This window comes from Piliocolobus tephrosceles, chromosome 17 (genome assembly GCF_002776525.5).
Source record: "Piliocolobus tephrosceles isolate RC106 chromosome 17, ASM277652v3, whole genome shotgun sequence".
NCBI classification, from domain to species: Eukaryota; Metazoa; Chordata; class Mammalia; order Primates; family Cercopithecidae; genus Piliocolobus; species Piliocolobus tephrosceles.
The window spans coordinates 18427302-18442353 of record NC_045450.1 but is presented as its reverse complement, the minus strand read 5'-3'; the positions used below and the strand labels follow the sequence as shown (position 1 = coordinate 18442353).

The following is a 15052-nucleotide window of genomic DNA, read 5'->3' as shown; positions in this document are numbered from 1 at the left end:
TGCACTACCCCTGTTCTCTCCAGACACTGGCCAGTAAGTTCCTATTTTTGCTTAAAGTAGTATGAACTGGGTTTTTGGCACTTGCAACTGAAAGAAATCTTACTAACACACAGGCTGTCTCTTGTTTGTTTGTTTGTTTGAGGCAGTCATGCTCTGTCAACTAGGCTGGAGTACAGTGGCACGATCTTGGCTCACTGCAACCTCTGCCTCCTGGGTTCAAGTGATTCTTGTGCCTCAGCCTCCCGAGTAGCTGGAACTACAGGCGTGTACCACCATGCCTGGCTAATTTTTTAATTTTTTAGTAGAGACGGGTTTTTGCCATGTTGGCCAAGCTGGTCTTGAACTCCTGACCTCAAGTGATCTGCACGCCTCAGCCTCCCAAAGTGCTGGGATTACAGGCATGAGCCACTGTGCTTGGCCTCTCTTACTCTTTTAATGTTAAAGAGACTTTTAGAAACTACCCAACCAGAGGAATCAATGCATTGCCTGGACTGACAAAAATGATTTCAGCAGACGCCAGGCACGCCACTACCAATCTTGCTGGGATGGGTCTGCTTTGTCCTCTGCATCTTCTCCTCATCGTCACTGTGTTTCAAGTTCCATCTGTCATTCAAAGGCACTTTATATGTAACAAATATGATTGTGTACCCTAGCTCATGTACCTGACTTCAAACATTAAAAGGGAACAGGCTTGCAAAAAATACACACTTCCTCACTTTCTGATTTCTCTTTAATAACCAAATTATTTGCATAAAAGACAGCATGAGTCTAAGTCTTTATCATCAGGTCTCCGACATCAGGCCTTATTCAAGTGATGTCAACGTGTGTTAAAAGCATTTGCTATGTTCTACAAGGCAAAAGGCAACAGAGCAGAAATACACAAACAAGGCTGGGCGTGGTGGCTCACACCTGTAATTCCAGGAGTTTGGGAGGTCGGGGAAGGCAGATCACCTGAAGTGGGGAGTTCAAGACCAGCCTGGCCAACATAGTGACACCCCATCTCTACTAAAAATACAAAAATTAGCTGGGCATGGTGGCAGGTGCCTGTGATCCCAGCTACTCGGGAGGCTGAGACATGAGAATCGCTTGAACCCAGGAGGCAGAGGTTGCAGTGACCTGAGATTCACCACTGCACCCCAGCCTGGGCAACAGAGTGAGACTCTGGCTCAAAAAAAAAAAAAAAAAAAAAAAAAAAACAAGAAAAGGCCAGGTGTGGTGGCTCATGCCTGCAATCCCAGCACTTTGAGAGGCCGGAGTGGGCGGATCATGAGGTCAAGAGATTGAGACCATCCTGGCCAACATGGTGAAACCCTGTCTCTACTAAAAATACAAAAATTAGCTGGGCGTGGTAGTGCACACCTGGAGTCCCAGCTACGCGGGAGTCTGTGGCAAAAGAATTGCTTGAACCTAGGAGGCAGAGGTTGCAGTGAGCTGAGATCACACCACTGTACTCCAGCCTAGCAACAGAGCGAGACTCCATCTCAAAAAAAAAAGAAAAAAGAAATATGCAAACAATATCTTTGCATCTCTCCCAGAGGATGTAGCATTGTGTTCTGTGCACAGTAGGGCCTCAGCAAACACTGACTTGGGAGGAGTATTCAAGTTTAATATATTCGAAAGTTGTCCTTGGAAACACACCTGATATCTCTGGATGGAAAATCTCCCCCCCCCCACCACCAGGTTTCAAGCAGTGGGCGATGCGTACATACTTTGGCCTCTGCTACAAAGAGGGAAGAGTGTGCCCTTAAATGAAAGGCTTTTTCTTTCATTCTCAGTATCAAGAAACAGACCTATAAAAAGTGCCCTTCCTAATGGATATCTACTTCTCACTCTGAAGGCACTTAGTTTTTCATGACACTTGAGACCACAGGGCTGCTGACATTTGCTGGCTGTCACGCAGAAGCAGCAAATCACAGGCTACATGTTCTCACCTTCTGGTTTAATAAGGCGCAAATTCATGGGGGAGGCTCTAACTGCAACTTTGTCCTCAAGGAGGTCTGGGGCTTATCAGGGGCAATGATCTAAGGATGTGCAATATTGATGGGACCATAGGGAAGATTCTCACTGCTAGGGGAGTCCTGACAGAGGCAAAGACCCTGTGTGAGCTGAAGAAAACTATGGAGAGGCCATATACCAGCCAGGCACAGTGGCTCACACCTGTAATCCCAGCCCTTTGGGAGGCCAACGTCGGCAGATCACTTGAGGTCAGGAGTTCAAGACCAGCCTGGCCAACATGGTGAAACCCTGTCTCTACTAAAAATATAAAAATTAGCCAGGCGTGGTGGCAGACGCCTGTAATCTCAGCTACCCAGGAGGCTGAGACAGGAAAATCACTTGAACCCAGGAGGTGGAGGCTGCAATGAGCTGAGATGGTGCCACTGCACTCCAGCCTGGGCGACACAGTGAGACTCCATTTCAAAAAAAAGAAAGACCACGTAACCTCCATTGGTTACGTTTTTCCAGACACAAAAAACTTTATAGCTTAGCTGACGCCTCACAGTGCTTTAAAGCAGGGCATGGGCAAGTAATTTCTAATCAGTCCCTCTACCTGCTTTCACAGCAGCCACCTAAGCCAGGCCACACACACCCTGAGGCCTGTCGTCATGTGGGACACCGCTCCCTTGCCAAGCAGAAAACTAATAAAGCAATCAAAGTCAAGACAAAGGAAGAGCATGTTTCAAGTCAATGAAAAGCAACTTGTCAGCCGAAGGGCCCTGGGAGCCTCCTTCGCAGCAAGAACTGAGAAACAATTAATTTTGAAAACCAGTTCATTTGTAAGAAGATGACCTTAAACATCCCCTAATTAAAGCTATGGTAAGTTGGTCTACTTTCAAATTAATTTTTAAAAGAAACCCTACAGTTCTACTTTCTGTGGCAGAGATATGATCTAAAATTAGCCACTAAAAAGTCCTTCTCTCAATGACTTGTGGCGTGGTGGGGAAGGAGGGCCCTGTGTGAACATTCAAGGAGATGGGCGGCAGCCGTGCCGTCAAGGGTAGTGACTCGCATGGCCTACCCGGCACAGGTAGGCACGGGCGTACACCGACACCAGCGGGTCTCCGATCCCTCTGATCATGCATGTTAACCGGGGCAGGCACTCTGAAATTCCCCTGCAAGAGACAAAAAGAGGCCAGCATTACACTCAACGTGAGAACTCGCTGTTCCTTTATTTTTAAAATAAAGATAAAATAAAAACTTCCTAAATTCGCGAGGGGGGTGGTGTGGGGAGGAAAAATCAAGTTTCAGTAACAAACCAAGGTCAAAGTTTCAGTTTTCTAAGGCAATGTAACAACAGTCTTTCTCTTCTGATACAATTTGTTCATTTAATGATTTATTTCATCGTTATCATTTGCACAGTGGTGGAGGCTAACCACATTTTTTCCCCAATCGAGGTCACATTTATTTTATTAATTTTAACAGTTTTTGTCTCCAATTATTTTCCATCGACTGGGAACCCCTTGATCTTCTCCCCACATCTATTTTTGTTTGCCACAGATTTACTGTCCCGTATCCTGTTCCTTCCGTGAATCTCAGGCTGGCATCTGACATCCTCCAACTACCAACAATGTGAATTACAATTTATTTCTCCTGCAATGTATGTCTTCCCTCTGCCTAAGGCATTATCCTCCTCCAACTGGTGAGGCAAAATAACTGTTTCTTCAGTACCCATGTTATTCCCCCAAACTACTCCAGGCATCCCGAGATCCAAATCCAACACATTTGAGATAAATTCTAAATCCAATCAGAAGAGTTATCTGTGGAACACCATGAATCAGTCACTCCCGGGCTTCAAGGAATTCATTATCTAGCTATGTAACATGACTCAGCATTTCACCTGCTCTGCAGAAAGCAGATCTGGGTCCCCCATGTCCTATAATTACTCTCAAAACATTGTGATACATTGAGTAGCATGGACCTAAGCCACTAAGGGCAAAGGCTTCTGCTTCTGACGTCATCATTTTCATCATCATCAACAGCAGCAGCCAACACAGAGGATGGACCCACCGTGTACCAGGTGTGACTCTCACTGTTGCATGTATGACCCGAAGGACCCCCTCAGACCTCTTCTTAGGGTCATGTTCCCAGGAGAGGGAGCCTGAGGTTCTGAGGCTGTAAATAACCTGCTAAGACCATACAGCTAGTACCAGTACAGCCAAGATTCAAATCCAGTTGAGCTGATCTTCCTTGACCTCCTCAATCAACTTCTCCTGGCTTGAGTCTTCCTCTCCCTAATACAGGGATTAGGATGGTGTCTCTACTTCATTCAGTTTCATTTGGATTCAACGAGAAAATGCACAGAAGGTGTTTAACACGCATTAAGTACTCAGTGAATAATGGCTACTATTACATTGCCATTACTATCTGTGTACACACGGGAGATTTTGAACAATTTTATGGTTCTAGATTTTATCGAAGAGCCTTACGTTTTGGAGAGGAATTTGTTACATTTCAGGATGGATGCCTCCACGTAACTACAAGAACATCCTGTTAAGGAAGATGTTTTCCAGAAGGTCTACTCCCTATGGAGAAAAGACTAAACTATCCATGAAGAGAAGTAGGCAGGTCGTAGGAGACGGAAACCAGGACGGCCCTCAACAATCTAGCGAACTAAGGTAGCTTATGGTTTCTACATATGGTTTTCAAAGTTTCATACTTATCTAAAATAAATTGTGGAAAATGTTACACATTGACTCATAGTTACATGCTGAAATATAAACTGGGTTTTAAGCATTTCTAATCAATGCTTTATGGAGAAAGAAAGAACTTTAGAGGCCAGGTGCGGTGGCTCATGCCTGTAATCCCAGCACTTTGGAGAGGCAGAGGCGGGCAGATCCCGAGGTCTGGAGATTGAGACCACCCTTGCTAACACGGTGAAACCCCGTCTCTACTAAAAATACAAAAAAATTAGCTGGGCGTAGTGGCGGGCGCCTGTAGTCCCAGCTACTCGGGAGGCTGAGGCAGGAGAATGGTGTGAACCCGGGGGGTGGAGTTTGCAGTGAGCCAAGGTCGCGTCACTGCACACCAGCCTGGGCAACAGAGTGAGACTCTGCCTCAAAAAAAAAAAAAAAAAGAAAGAAAGAAAGAAAGAAAGAACTTTAGATAACTAAGATGCAATTTTATGTATAAGTCGAATTCTGTTCTTCAATATTGGCATTTGCCCTGCCAAGCTTGACCCTGTTCTTTCAAGTTCTTGGAATCAGAGAAAATACAAATGTAAAGCATTTTAACTGAGAGAATTAAGGTGGCAATGTTCCACAAGGAAACAAATGCCTGACACATGGCATCGTGTTCAAAGTAAAAGACAAAAAAACTGGAAAGAGCAAGAGTCCAAGGGTTTCTACAATGTGGCTTGCCCTCTATGTATTTTCAGGCTAGCAACCGTAACGGGACCACATTTTAAATAAGAATGTCAGGGCATCCCATCACATGGCTTCTATTAACAGTACAACTCTTTTAGCCTATCTTGAAAATCATCAGACAAAAAAAAAAAAAGAAAAAAGAAAAAGGATACAATCTTGGAATGAGTTCCCTGATGGAGGCAATCTTGAAAAACCAATTTAGGCATGTTTCCTTGGCTGTGTCATTGGCATTCTCTGGAGAAAAGTGATCTGTAATACAAAAACAAGACCCATCAGCCCTCCTAAATCTCAGGATCTGTGTGAGTTCCCGGATGGGAACATATTACCCTGGAGCAGAAAAGGGGGTGACTCAGCCTCTGTCTTTCTTTCCAAATATCACTATCAGGAAGCAACTGATGATAACAATAGTTTCCACAAACACAGGCTTTCTAAGTGCCAAGTGTTGTTCACAGTGCTTTACAGACAGCTCACCTGATCCCATAGAGCAACCCTCTGAGGTATGTACTTTTATTATCTTATTTTACAGATGCAGAGTCCAAGGCACAGAGGAATGTAGTGACTCACCCAAGGCACACAGCAAGCAAATGTAAGAGCTGGAATTCAACCCAGGCAGTCGCGGCCGACATTCTTAGCCACTGCCTCTAATATAATCCAGAGGTTCTTGGTTACCTCCTAGTAACTATGACAACATTGTTGAGAATTCCAGATGTTTTAGGGAACTGCGACTGCAACATGAAATGTGATCTAAGTTTTCGCTCTACCCATCACAATGGGCCAGAGGAAGGTAAAGCAAGGCCCCTGAGGTGAGAAACCAGCCAGAATTATGTTGCTGGCTCATGACTGGCTCCAAGACGAGTCACCTTATGAAACTGCCAGTTTACTCCATGAGCTATTGTCCTCCTCTTTAATAAAAGAACTCGCATTTTCCTGCAGGGCACAGGGCCATCCTTGCAGTTAGGTGTGGTCATGTGGGTCAGTTCTGGTCCCAGGATATATAAATAGAAGGGCAACTTCTGAGAAGTATCTTTAAGGGAAGGGGCTTGCCTTCCCTCACTCCTTCTTCCTACTCACTGACTGGAATGCAGACACGACAGCTGGAACCTCTGCAGCCATACTGACCATGAGAGCAGCAAGACAAAAGTGAGGATCGTTGGTACCAAGGGCTAGCTGGCCCATCAGCCCTGACCTTCATTACTGTTATTTTGAATTTTCTGGAACTGGAACCCAAGCTTGCTTTTGACATACATATTTTTAAACAGCAGAAATTTATTTCTCACAGTTCTGGACTTGACATACATCGTAAGCAATGGAAGAGAATATGGAGAAATGAAAGAAAAAACACAAAACTTATCAACACCATGAAGGCCATTGTTAAACTGTCACATGGAAATGATTTCTTCTAAATGATTTTGGCAAAGATTAGAGCTCCATCCCACCACTGGATGTTTTATACTTTTAGGATTAATTCAAAAAGGGAGAAGCTGGCCAGGCACTGTGGCTCACACCTGTAGTCCCAGCTACTTGGAAGGTTGAGGTGGGAGGATCAATAAAGCCCAGGAGTTTGAGGCTGCAGTGAGCTACGTTCGAGCCACTGCACTCCAGCCTGGGCAGAGCGAGACAGAGTAAGACAGAGCAAGACCTTGTCTCTAAAAAATGAATAAATAAATTAAAAGGGAGAAGTTAGTTTCTTTAATATAGCAAATGATTCTTAGCTTGTTGGCTCTCATCCTGTTTTGCAATGAGTCATTTTCATCCCTGTTTCTGTCACTTGGTGGTATACGAAGGTGATCAAAATTCCTATAGAATCAGCAAAAAAAAAAGACAAATCTCTAGGTACTTTTCTAGCAGAGAAGAGTCACTAATCATAACTGCAGATATTTTGAAATTGCAATCTCCTCAGTCTATTTTTGCATGGCTGGCACGCTTCATTCACTTGAGAACTATTTGCTTACCATTTTCAAAAGGATGGGAAATGACCATTTTCCTCTTTCTGGCCTAGATCTCTACACATGAAGTAACTTTTCTTGTCTACTTTCAAGAGATCCAGGCAGGAAAAGATAGCAGTTATTCTTACATTCATTTGTCAATCTTCTCTTTGGGGACAGGGAGGAGCAGTGTTAATTTCCCTTCATATGACTGAATCTTGTGGCTTAAAATCCAAAAGCAAAAATAGGTCTCTGAGGTCATCTATAAAATCTCTCACTCTCTAGTTGAAGGAACTGAGATTCAGCAAAGGCTAAAACAAACTGGTTCAGGTTGCCTGAAAGAGTTGGAAATCAGGCTAAAGGCAGGCTGCTCTGCATACACACATTGACTGCAAGCTATATGACAATCTGCATACACCAGTACAGAATCTTTAGGCTTTCCTTCCAGCTCAAGGAATAATTTAGAAAAAGGATTCTGTTATGCAGGACTTTAAGATCTTACAGCAAACTAAGTACTATATTCCTTTACTTCATGTGCTCAACACAAATGCCTTAAGGGCCAACTAAAGGTGGTGTTCTAGGCTTTGGGGAGATAACAGTGCACAAGGTAGATCTTATCTTCATAAAACTTGCATTCCAGTGGGGGAAGACAAATGACAAACAGGAAAGAGAATAAGCAGGCAAACAAATAAGATAATATCTAATAGCACTATTAAAGATACTAAACTAAGTATTGGAATAAAGAGTGACTTGAGTGAGATTTACGGGAAGGGGCTCATTAGATGCAGTGGTCAGAGAAGGCTCCTACAGAGGCGGTATCTGAGCTGAGCCCTGAAGTATGAAAGGGAGCCAGCCATGCCTAGATGTGGAAGAAATACATTCCAGGGAGAGAAAACAGCAAATGCAAGGCCCTGAGGTAGGTATAACCTCACTATGGTCAAAGAACAAAAAGCAAGCCAATTTGCTAAGCAGAAAGGGGTGCAGCCAGCATCACAAGCCAGTTCGCACAGGGCTGAAGCCTTGGTGAGGAGTCTGAGAGTTTTTCTAAACATAATGGAAACCCCCTGAAGGGTTCTGAGCATAGGAATGGCATGACACGACACGGTTTATACTTTAGCACTTGGGCTGCTACATGGGGACGCCTTCAAAATCCGGAAATCAATTCAGAAGACACTTCAATATAACAAAGAACAGAGATTCTCTTTCTAGCTCCCACTTATTTTTCTTTTATGGTGCTGCTTTTTTTCAAACCTGAACTTCTGTGGATATTTTAAGAGAAGGCAGGAGACCAATGAGTCTAGTTCTTTCATTTATTTGCCAAGTCTCTACCCAGAGGTCTCTTTACGTAACAGTGTTATAGGGATTGGCACCATCTTAGCTGGCATGTGCTGGAAAGGCCAGGTCAGTTAAGGCCACTGCTTATCCCAATGTGGCCCACATCAGCCACAGGGGAAAACTGAAGATGGGAGTGCTGAGAAGATGATGTTGGAAACCATAATACAATAAACCCAAATTATTTCTCCCAAGCTGGAAAGAAAATGATTTGACTTCTCAGAGTCAATGGCCTCTCTATGTATATGCTGGATTAAGAACTGTTGGGAAAAAAATGACCACATCTAGTAGTGTGTACTTTTCCTGAACCCAAAAGACACTGTATCTTTCTCAACTCCGAAGAGCTATACCTTAGTTAAAACTCCCTAAGGCAAAGGGCTCAAGTAGGAAATTCACCCAACAGAACTTGATTTAAATGGAAAGAATGAGTACAAATGCCACCAAATTTCTCTTTGCACGTAATCTCTTTGGGCAGAATTCTGCACAGGAGATTTCTAAAGCTTTCATGATAATTATACTTAAGAGTCATTCCTCAGATCACCAACAACTTCGAAAAACAGAATCTACTGTTCTTTTCAGGTTCTTGGAACCGGAGCGAACACAAGCAGATGAAGATTTTAGCTAAAAGGAAAACAAACAATGATATCATTTAAAGAAAAAAAAAAAAACAAATGATTTGCTTTGCTCAAGGTCAAAAATAGTTATTTGGAGAGGGAAGAATTTTAGTGATGAAAGTGCTATAATTAACACATCTAAACAAGGACTCATCTGTTGTTTTAAACTTTTAAGTTTAGGCAGGGCTAAAATGTTGTTTGTATAGTCACTGAAGACTGAAAGAAAGGAAGATTACTGCAGTAGAGGCAAACTCAAATGCCCCTGGGGGCCAGGAAGGTAAATATGAAAAATTTTAAGAGGCTGGGTATACAACAATAGGAAGAACTAGAGCCTGTATCAAAAATCATTTTTTTAAAATGCTGTTGTTGCCAAAAAAAAATCTATTTTGATTCAATCCCACCTGGTGGCTCAAGTTTGCTGCCAATGGTATATAGCATGCTACGTGCTGGCAAGTGTGAATTAAATAAATGGATTCGGCAGGGCGTGGTGGCTCACGCCTGTAATCCCAGCACTTTGGGAGGCCGAGGCAGGCAGATCACCTGAGGTCAGGAGTTCAAGACCAGCCTGGCCAACAAGATAAAAACCCATCTCTACTAAAAATACAAAAATTAGCTGGGTGTGGTGGTGCACGCCTATAATCCCAGCTACTTGGGAGGCTGAGGCAGGAGAATCACTTGAACCCAGGAGGCGGAGGTTGTAGTGAGCCAAGATTGGGTCATTGCCCTCCAGCCTGGGACAATAAGAGCGAAACTCCGTCTCAAAAATAAATAAATAAATAAACAATTCAGATTTCCCAAATCCTCAAGCCAGCGGAGAAGGCCTTTCTTTTCCACTTGGGCTGGCCTCTGCCTGCCTGCCCCATATCACTGCCTCCAACCCTGAGATGGCCAGAACATGGGAGGAGCTGCTGAAAAACATCAACACAGGTATGATGCAGTGGCACGGAGGATCCCAAAGAAAAACCACGTGAGCCACATTAAAAAGGTGAAAAACTGGGGAAATTGATTTTAAGCATGTACTTTAACCCGATTCATCCAGAATACCATTTCAACATGTAATCAACATAAACACTATTAGTGAGCTACTTTACCGTCTTTCACTTGTACTGAGTCTTTGAAATCCAGTGTCTTTTTAAATAGTTATGTCGCATCTCAATTTGGACTGGCCACACCTCAAGTGCTCAAGAGCAACACGTGGCCAGTGGCTGCTGTACTGGACAATGTAGGTGCAGCGTGAAGAGCAAGGCTCTCAGTAGCTGGTGGCAGAACTCTGGGCAAGACCCTTCCATACTGGGTCTGCCCATCTCTGATGAAACAAGATGGGTCCTAAAAGCACTTCGAGACCTAAAAGCCTGTAGAGTTCTGTCTCTTTCTTTCTGACAAATGTGCACATTAAATAGTATTAAAAAGACAGGCCAAGCACAGTGGCTCATGCCTACAATCCCAGCACTTTGGGAGACTGAGGTGGGAGGATCACTTGGGCTCAGAAGTTTGAGAGCTGCTTGAGCAACATAGGGAGACCGTGTCTACAAAGATGAAAAACTGAAAATATTAAATAGAAAAAATAAAAATAAAAAAGGGCCAGGCACGGTTGCTCATGCCTATAATCCCAGCACTTAGGGAGGCCAAGGCAGATGAATCACTTGAGGTCAGGAGTTTGAGACTAGCCTGGCCAAAATGGTAAAAACCCGGTCTCTACTAAAAATACAAAAATGAGCCAGGTATGGTGGCAGGTACCAGTAGTCCCAGCTACTCAGGAGGGTGAAGCAGGAGAATCTCTTGAATCTGGGAGGCGAAGGCTGCAGTGAGCCAAGATCGCGCCACTGCACTCCAGCCTGGGTGACAGAGCAAGAGTCCATCTCAAAAATAAATAAATAAAGATAGATTGATTGATTGATGGACAGACAAGAAGCAGAAGAAAGAAAAGGAGAGGGTGGGAGAGGTGGAGGGAGAGGAAGAGAGAGAAGAAGGAGAAGAGGAGGCAGGAATAAAGGAAAGAGGAAAGAAGGAAGAATAAAGGTCAGGTTACAGGTTACTGTCACAAACACCTTCTATTCACGTCCTGGGAAGCCCCACTGCAGGAGCAGAGGGAAGTGGAGTGGCAGTGGAGCAAGCTGGTTACTCTAGCTTGGACAGATGAGAATGTTTTCTGATAGGTGTGCTCGGAAGTTAAAAAGAGGAATACAGGCAAAGGATGCTGCGGCTGACATTCCTACATTGCCAGACACATCATTCTTACCATGTATATGGCAAAAGAAATTCATCATCCACTTGTCCCATTATAACCTCCAGGGAATTTAAACTTGATTGACAGTCAATTTAATGCAAAATTATTTGGGTATAGATTGTGAATTCAAAGCATCAATTACTATCGATCTATTTGACATCGTTCTTTAATATATATAAAGTCGTTTTGCTTTTTTTTTTGTCCAAGTAATTTGCTTCTTAGGAGGGAACGGTACATAGGAAAAATATTAAAGTCAAGCAGCAGAGGAAAATATGTTGATGTGAAAGTTCAGCTGAATCTAACTGTGATGCCTTTTCATTCTTGCAGATTCAAATTACTTGCCTTAGCTCCTACACAGGCCATTCAGAAACCTTCTAATGTTTTTAGAAGACTGAGATGATCAGAAATCTTCAAAGGTGTTTCCTTTACTTGAACACACCCCAAATTAAAACCTTTATCAAGCTTCAACGAATCCTGACTCAGTAAAAGCCTTCTAGTCCTGACTCCAGGGCACGATAACACTCTAGGAACAGCTGTGACATTACCTGGTAAGACACTGCGGTTATCCACACACATGGAAAAGATGCGCTCGTACACGAGCTTTCCTGGGAGGAAAAGGACAGATGGTGTTAGTATCACACTCTTCAGGAGCAAACAGTAAATAAATGTTTGTTAATTAGGGACCCAGAGCGATCATCGCCCAGACAGGCTTCAACTTGTGATGGTATGCTGCCACCTGGTGGGACAGATTTTAAGCCACATTTCTTTTGTTTTGTTTTTAGTTTTTCCAGTAGACTTTTACTTTCTTTGAAAGGCAGGAAAGTGATCGTTTTACTCTTTGGAGTCTAAAGGAGTCTCAGGTATCTCCATCCACTCAGACGATGGTCCACATTCCATGCTAGGCCAGAGGTGAAAACGGGCAGCCCGTGGACTGAACCCAGCCTGTGACCAGTTATGCGTGGCCACACCACAACAGCCCACAAAGTGTTTTAACATTTTTTGAATTGGTTACCAACAAGTAAAAACTGGGAGAGGCTGGGCATAGTGGCTCACACCTGTAATCCTAGCACTTTGGGAAGCCGACACAGGAGGACTGCTTGAGCCCAGGTGTTCAAGAGCAGCCTGGGCAACATTGTGAGACCAGGAATGTACAAAAAATTTAAAAATTAGCCAGGCATGGCAGCACACGCCTGTAGTTTCAGCTACTCGGGAGGCTAAGGTGGGAGGATTGCTTGAGCCCAGGAGTTCAAGGCTGCGGTGAGCCATGATCACCCACTGCCCTCCCGCCTGGGTGAGAGAGCAAGATCGGTCTCAAAAACTAACACTAAAACAAACTCTACAACTTGGGAGAACTCATATGCCATATTTTCTCCTTCTTCACATAAAATATGCCAAAAATGTGGCCATATCTCTATAGGATAACACAGCTAGAGCAAATTAGCACCTGCCCCTTGAAATGGCATATATACTAACCAGTTTGCCACAGTCTCCACCACCCCCTACCATCTCTCATCATCAGTGTGCTTTTCACTCTTTTACGTGACCTGCCTGGTCCCTAGAAGCATCAGAATTTGAGATTCAACTAGAATTCAAGTTCCACAAAGGCAGAGATTTGTGCTTGTTTTGTTCACTGACTGGCACACAGAGGGTACTCAATATTTGTTGGATGGATGAACATACTAGAGGTTTTGCAGGTCATAGGTCACTTTCTTGATGACTCATCTTTGCCATTGTAGCACAAAAGTGGCCACAATGTGCAAACAAATGGATGTGGCTGTGTTCTGATAAAACTCTACACAATAGGTGGGCAGCCTGGACCCCTAAACTGGTACCAAAAGTGTTATTTTGGAAAATGTTATCAATATGTGGAGGTAAAAAATTACACTTCTTATTCATTTTCTAAGCTCTCCTAAGTCACCTTCAATGTGAAAGTATTTCCCTCTATGTTTTTTTGTTTGTTTTTTTTTTCCATAGCCCCTTTATTCAGGGCAGTAAAGAACAACACAGCTTGTCCATACATGGAAAAAGAGACAGGAAAATACAAAGATCATTTCAGGTCAAAGAACGAGGGATCAAATGATATCAAGAGATGACACAGTGTTAGGGTTAAGTGAAGGAAGCCAGCCAAGCTAAGAGGTACCACTCAAGTGCTTCTCCTAGTACGGACCACCTGCCTAAATACCTACCTACATTCATTCATTCATTCAGACAGGGTCTCAGTCTGTCACTAGGCTGCAGTGCAGTGGTGTGATCACAGCTTACTACAGCCTCCACCTCCTGGGCTCAAGCAATCCTCCCACCTCAGCCTCCTATGTAGCTGGGACCACAGGCATGCACCGCCATGCTTGACTAATTATTTTTCTGTAGACATGGGATTTCCCTATGTTCCCAGCCCAAGCTGGTCTTGAACTCCTGGGCTCAAGTGATCTGTGTGCCTTGGCCTCCCAAAGTGCTGGGATTATAGGTGTGAGTCACCACGCCTGGCCTTGGACTACCTACATTAAAATTTCCTAATGGCACTTGTTGAAAATGCAGATTCCTGGGGCCACCCTATAGCTACTGGAAAAGAATATTTTTGTAGCCAGGTGTGGTGGTGCACACATGTAGTCCCAGCTACTTGAGAGGCAGAGATAGAAGCTATGATTGTGCCACTGTACTCCAGCCTGGGGCAACAGAGTGAGACACTGTCTCAAAAAAAAAAAAAAAAAAAAAGTATTTTGGAGGATGAGGACTAGGAATATGGATTTTTGAATAACCTTGCTGGGAAATCCTTATACACGCTGAAGTGTGAGAACCACCGATTTAGGCAGACACCAGTGGGTCTCTGAGCTAAAACTTGCCTTGCCTCTGGAATCTACAGAAACAGCAACAAACCTCCCTCTTCCCTCTGAGACGGTGCTTCTTCAACTGGGCTGCAGACTCCAAGCACCCAGGACTCTTGAAAATCTGTGGATGTCTGCAACCATCCTCACAAGTCCTCATATAAATGGTCTGGATGCAGCTGGGACTCTGTGGGTGTTTATAAAGCTCCCCAGGTGATTTCAATGTGCAGCCAAGTATGAGAAGCACTGCTCCAAACCACTAGCTCCATTTAGAAGACCCTGGAAGACCTTAGAGAACAAACCCCAGTTCTCAAAGCCACCTGCTTTTTTCCTCCTGGCAGAACATGCTTTTCTTATCAGGGGCTATGGGTTCCCTACAGCAACACCTCGTGTAGAGAGAGGCCTCCTCTGGGATGACCCCAGAACCCTGGCATTAGGGATGCATGCAATGTCACCTTGGACCATCACACAGCAAACCACACTAGGTGGCTGCATAACTTCTCATCTCACATGGCGCACAGAATGAACCCAGCACAAAACACCTTTATTTCCTACACTACAGTTGCCATCTCTCTAAAACTAGCTTTCTTAAAAAAATAAATAAATAAAATAAAATAAAATAAAAAATTCATCTCCACATTCTTTTTTACTTTATTATTTTTTTTAGAGACAGAGTCTTGCTCTGTCGCCCAGGCTGGAGTGCAGTGGGGCAGTCACAGCTCACTGCAGCCTCAACTACCTGGGCTCTGGGGATCCTCCCACCTCTGCCTCC

The 15052-nt window shown here is 43.8% G+C and overlaps 1 protein-coding gene across 3 annotated transcripts in view; it reads right to left on the bottom strand.

Moving 5' to 3' along the window:
- The window catches only part of VPS35L (VPS35 endosomal protein sorting factor like), a 148886-nt gene that overhangs the window by 91180 nt on the left and 42654 nt on the right, over nt 1-15052 (bottom strand). For all 3 annotated transcript variants that reach the window (XM_023225070.2, XM_023225069.3, XM_026455354.1), the window contains exons 9-12: nt 12004-12063; nt 5513-5609; nt 4425-4472; nt 3017-3110 (exon numbers count right to left, since the gene is read on the bottom strand). In XM_023225070.2, coding sequence (XP_023080838.2) covers nt 3017-3110; nt 4425-4472; nt 5513-5609; nt 12004-12063 — 299 coding nt within the window. The remainder of the gene's footprint in view (nt 1-3016; nt 3111-4424; nt 4473-5512; nt 5610-12003; nt 12064-15052) is intronic.